The sequence below is a fragment of the Elephantulus edwardii genome, unplaced genomic scaffold, assembly GCF_000299155.1.
Source record: "Elephantulus edwardii isolate Elephantulus edwardi_28Jun2011 unplaced genomic scaffold, EleEdw1.0 scaffold00088, whole genome shotgun sequence".
Taxonomy (NCBI): domain Eukaryota; kingdom Metazoa; phylum Chordata; class Mammalia; order Macroscelidea; family Macroscelididae; genus Elephantulus; species Elephantulus edwardii.
In genome coordinates this window covers 4,469,563-4,475,562 of record NW_006399838.1, presented here as the reverse complement: position 1 = coordinate 4,475,562, position 6,000 = coordinate 4,469,563, and the positions used below count along the sequence as shown (strand labels likewise).

At 39.1% G+C, this 6,000-nt stretch overlaps 1 protein-coding gene across 1 annotated transcript in view; it reads right to left on the bottom strand.

The window, feature by feature from the left end:
• The window catches only part of SPATA16 (spermatogenesis associated 16), a 343,510-nt gene that overhangs the window by 256,047 nt on the left and 81,463 nt on the right, over positions 1 to 6,000 (bottom strand). The window contains exon 3 of the mRNA XM_006890379.1: positions 1,299 to 1,444. Within this exon, the coding sequence (XP_006890441.1) occupies positions 1,299 to 1,444 (146 nt within the window). The remainder of the gene's footprint in view (positions 1 to 1,298; positions 1,445 to 6,000) is intronic.

Genomic DNA, 6,000 nt, shown 5'->3' with positions numbered 1-6,000 from the left:
AAAATGTAAAGACACCACTCAAGTGCTTCCCACCTTTGCACAGCCACACGCCCACCTTACTCTCTGTGAATCCATTACCCCATCATCGAGCAGGTCACTGAGTTTCAATCTTTGTGCTTCTGTCAGAACGCCCTTCCCCTAGTCCCTCGCTATTCTGCAGTTCAGCGATCCTCCTCGCCCTGCAGTACCACCTCCCTGACCGATCTCATTCCCTCTGCACTTCGCTCTTGGGCTGTCCACTGCCTTTCTGTTTGACTTGCTTATGGACAATTGCGTTGGGGTCTGTTCCTTCCATTACGTTTGGAGCTCCTCTCTGTCATCTCCACCGTTGTCTCTCATGACATAAACTGAGTGGCAAATAAAGGCTTTTGGTTGTCCTTGCTGCTCCTTTACATAAATGAAATGAAAGTTTACCCATCCAAAGAGTGCACTGCTTGCATGGACAGTATATACTTGTGGTTATTAAAAAATACAGTAAAAAGAAATATGATTTAATACCCAAATTCCACTATCAGGTATATATCCCAAAGAAATAAGAAATGTGACAAAAGCTAACGAAAAGACACCCATGTTTATTGCAGAATCAGAGACAATAACAAAGAATTGGAAACACCTTAAAGATCTGTGAATGATTAGTATGTAATGAATGAATGCTTCATATGATTAATATCATATGAATAACTAGTGAAACCATGGCACATTAATGAAATGGACTATGATACGGTCGTAAAAGATGACCAAGAATTCATAAAATACTGCACAACGTGGATAAATGTAAAACAAATTCTGCTGAGTGAGATGTCAGCACAAAAGAACAATAATAGTATAACATCACTAATATTAAAAAAAAGGAAGAAAGCTCTCCATACAGAATCAATTGTAAAGGGATAACAAGGGTGAGAAGTAATGGGAGGGAGTAAAAAGAAGTAAACTGAGTGAAGGGTAAGGTAGCAAACTAAAGATTTGTTCAACTTTGCAATTAATAAATTATAATTAATGCTATAAAATAATAGTTCTATGAATAAGTGAATAAAAACCAATATGCTTTGTAACGTTTCACTTAAATAAAAAAAAAAAAAACCAACAAAACACCCCAAACCTGAACCCAACCATATCCAAATCAGTTGCTGTCAGGGGAATTCTAACAGACATTCCACGTGCATTAGAGTAGAACTTTTGAACACCCGGCTTTCCTCCAAGATGCTCTGGTGCATTTAAGCCCCAGATGCAGTGGCTCTGTGTTTTACCATGTACGTTTCTCAGGAGCCCTTTCTCTGGGTTTGAGTATTCTCTATTACCTGTGTGCGTGATTCAAGGCGAGGTCTGGTTTCCTCATCCGTAGATAGCACGTAACAAGCTTTGTCTCTATGTAACTCGCCACACTTGCTATGTCTTCAGCGGATGATTCAAAGGGCTTTCCCAGAACCGCCCCTTTGCTGCAAAGCTTTAGAACAAATAGAACACTTTAAGTTTCCTAATATACTTTGCATATACTTTATCTTCAAATAGGCAAAATATAAAAAATGTACACTCTTTCTAAAGAACAGGTAAAATTATTAATATTTTGGTTGTAAATTAAAGAAATTGTTTCTGTCTGCAATTACATGATCATAATATAAAACAAGTAACAGAGTTTACTGTTAAATGTTTCCTGGACATTATTTTTAAAAGGACGATGATGGATTTTAAAGGAGTGCCATTTGCGAAGAATGTCTAGTTTAAAAATAAAGCACACAGTAAGCAAAGATATTAACAGAAAGCCAGGTATAAATCTTATTAAATACCAGTGCTTTTATGAAAGCCCAGCTGAGCAAGGATCTAGCACACTATCAAGTTTGATTTAATATAATAAGGGGTATTGGAAGTAAACTCCTAGGAGCCATTAATGTGATCGGTGATTAATTTGAGTCTGAATCATATTCTCTAGGATGTTATTGAAAGGAAAGAAGTGAAAATTTATTAGAATTTATTGGCAGAGGCCACAGTATCTGAAAAACATGGCAAGAATGTGGAATTCTTAATAAAAATTCCAGGAAGTCGATGGTTTCTGGGCACCATAGATAAACTAAAGAGGAAGAAAATAATTAAATTTATGGGACAACTCCAAATATTAAGTGTCAATAGTATGACATGGGTAGATAAGTCCCTTTTTTCTTGCAGGCCTTTCTAATGTGTCATGCATTTAAGGTTGATGAGGCAGGAGAAAGCTGTTTTTTGTTTAGGGCATTTGTTTCGTGTATATTGCGTGTGTGAGTATATTTGCTTCCTTCATTCTTTTCTTCCTCCTTTCATGCACAAATAAAGAGTAAGACATTTTTTCCCCCACAAAGGACAATAATATTTGGGGTCAATATCTCACCACACAAGGCTTAGAATATCATTTCTCATATTGTAAATCCTGCTTGTTTAAATGATATATGTTAAACAAATTTGCTGCTTATTGATTAATTCTAGAGACTGACTTTCCTTTATATGAATATCATTATAAATGATTGTTTTTTAAACTCAGATTGTTTCTATACTTGTGAACCTGGTGGTGCCATAGGTAAATGCTGGGCTAGTAATGGAAAGTTTGAGAGACTCACCCAACTTCAAAGTGGGAGAAAGATGGACAGTTACTCCATGAAGATTTACAGCCTCTGAAACTTGATGGAAGGGAAGTCACTACAGTCAGAATGACGACAGCAGTGGGTTTGGGGAGGGTGTTATATTCTGCTCAGAAGGAATGCTGGTTGCCCAGTGGTCAGCGCTCTGCTGGTGCTAATGGAAAGGTCGGATGTTCAAATTCATCCAGCGGTACCAAGGGAGAAAGACCTTGCAATCTTCTTCTGTAAAGATGCCAGCAGAGATAACCCCTCCCTATGAGGCTGGCCAGCAGAGATAACCCCTCCCTACGAGGCTGCTACGAGTTGATATCAACATGGCAATGATGGATTTGAGTTTTAAAATATCCTCTTAAATATACATTTTTCCTTCCCAATTTTGCCAGAAAAATTTTTAAAAATTAGGATGTTTACATCGACTATCCCTAGTTTGAATTGTGAAATGCTAAGAACTTTAAATATGCATTAAACACTATTTCAAAGAAAAAAAATTGCTTTTTTCACATTAATTTGTACCAAACACATTTTAAAATAAATTTGACTTTGTTTACTTCCACTACAACTATTTTATATTTCTTGCCTGTTTTTGTAGACACCTTAACATAGTCACCCTCAAATAAAAGGTATTATTAAGTGTTATTCATGTACCTTCAATTTTGTCCTGTAGTTCACACACCTTGTTTCCTATAACTGACTCCCATTGATGTATGACTCTTACACTCCGTCTCCTTACGTCCCAGTTGCATCTCTCCCATTCCTTCTTCCCGCATCTCCTCACCGGCCTTGGCTATCCCAGGGATCCTTCCTTGCTCCGCTCTCTGCTCCCCCTTCTCCCTCTCCCTCCTTCCCTGAACACCCCAACATCCATACAGATCCTGCTTGGTCACAAGAGGACACAAATTGCATAAGACATTGTTGTGAAAACTGGAAGAGAATAGTTATTTTTAAAATCAATTGTGAGAACTCTTTATGTCTAGGGAGCTCTGGTGGCCTAGTGGAAAAAAGCTTCACTGCAATTCCAAAGGTGTATGGTTTAAATCTGCCAGCTGTTCTTAGGGAAAAGGTTAGGCCATCTCCTCCCATGGGGTTTACTGCCTCTGAAAACCCGCTGGAGGGTCAGCTATGGGTTGGTTCCAACTTGACAGTAAGCAACAACTTTAGGCAGTACATGCGATTAGCTGTTGTTTTGTTTGTTTTTGTCAAATGCTTCTTTACATTCCATTATCAAATATAAGTAACCAAATAAAAATCCTACAAAGTGAGACTGTCAAATTTTATTAATATTTGTGTAAGGACTGTCATAGTACCACGATATGTAGTCTGTCATCTCACTCATTGTCCAGGGTTTAGAACCGCACATATGTAACTCTCTGGTGGGCTAGTGGAGACTGGAAATAGCACGGAAGGCAATGCTCATCTTTCTCCCAAGTAGCTGCTGGTGGACTAGAACTGCTCAAGAAGACTTGCCTTTTCCAGTAGCACCACCCGCTATCCACAAGGATGGCACGCGCTCCCAATACCGTACCTGATGTTGTTTTGTGCCGTGTGCCTACGACTCAGAGCAACCCTGTGTACAGCAGCTCTGAACTCTGCTCTATCCTCATCCAGTCTCACTGTCCCCGACACACCTACCTCAGTTACCCCAGCTACTGTGTCAATCCATGTCATCCAGGGGCCTCCTCTCCTGCACTGTCCTTTCACTCTTCTAAGCATGATGTCTATCTCCAATGACTGGTCTCTCCTGGCCACGTGTACAAAGTCTGGGAGTTGGAGGTTCAAAATCCTTGCCTCCAAGGAGCAGCCTAGTTTCACCCTCTCCAGGACAAACTTGTTTGTTCTCCTAGCAGTCCGTGGTATCTATATCCAGCACCACAGATCAAAGGCATCAGTTCTCCTTCTAACACCCCTAGTCACTGTCCAGCTCTCTGACGCATAGCAAGTGATTGCAAAGACCATGGCCTGTATCATGCATACCTTTGTCTTCAGACTGACATCGTTGTTCTTTGGAGAAGTCTCTAATAGAACTTTTAAATTATTTTCAAAATAATAAAAAGAAAACAACGAAGACTGTGTATGGAAGTCTATCACTAGTTATGTGTCTGACAGGTGGATAATAAATAAGGATGACAAAAATACTTGATGCCTTTGAGTTATGGTGTTGCAGAAGAGCACTGGATATCCCACAGACTGCCAAGCGAACAAATAGGTAAAGTTTGGGGGAAAAAGGAGCCAGAGTGCTTCTTAGAGGCGTGCGTGGTGACGATTCATCTCACGTGTTTTAGGTGTGTTGTTAGGAGAGGCTGTTCCTTGGAAAGCGACATTATGCTTAGAAAGGCGAGGAAAAGAAAGAAAAGGCTCTCAACGATGTGGATCGACACAGTGACTGAAGCAGTGGGCTCATGTATGTCAGAGACGTCAAGGGTGGGACAGGGTTCCGACCTCTCTTCATAAGGTCATCATACCCTATGGCACATAGCAACAGCGATGTGTAGAAGGAACTAGAAAAAAAATAATAGCGAAGAAATGATCTCATAAATATTAATGCGATTATAAATTAATGCTTAAAATAATTTTAAAATGCATTGAAGTATGAACAGGCAAGCTTGGAGAAATCTAAACCATTATTATTCCAGAAACAAAGAAAAATTGAAAAAAAATTGTGTGTGACATAACTCTTCACAAAAACTGATTTAGTAGAAAACAAAAATAGGTTTACAAGGTTGAGGGTTTTTTTTTATCATTAATATATGTTGCTGGTAAAATAGGGCTTACCCATTTATCTTCTAAGTGAAAAAGTACTACTTTTCCAATCTTTCCCCTTGCCTCTACTCTCAAATTTTAAATAGCCAAAGTTTAAAAGGCCACATTTTGTAGAACTGCCACAAAAACTCCTGAAGAAAGATGAAACAAACAAGTGCAGGTCAAACATTGTATGCTGTCTTTACTCCCTGCTATGCACATTATTCTCCAATGTTACGGTGTGGATAGCCTCCTTTCGAAGACACTGGCTGTGGATTGAATGTAGCAGCCATTCAGGGACCAGTTTCCAGGAGAACATTAAGATCTTTCATGGTAGAAAGAGGCTGACCTTAAGATTTAATAGTAATAAAAGTCTTATCTAGAAATAGCAAGAGAAAGTGAAGAACAAATAGCTGATCTTCTAACCACTGCAATATTTTCTACCTCTATGAGATTCAAGACTAGCAAAGGCATAAAATTGGTCAGTCTGAACACACTGAAGGCAATATGCCATGAAAGTGGACCCTTAAACAGCAGTGAAAGAGGAGAAAAAAAAATTCAGTTCACATTTAAATGGCAAAGCAGGGAGTCAGCTGTGTAGGTTGAATGAGTGTTTGTGGTACTCTTAGTTTACCAATCGCCTATTGTAAGATGGAGA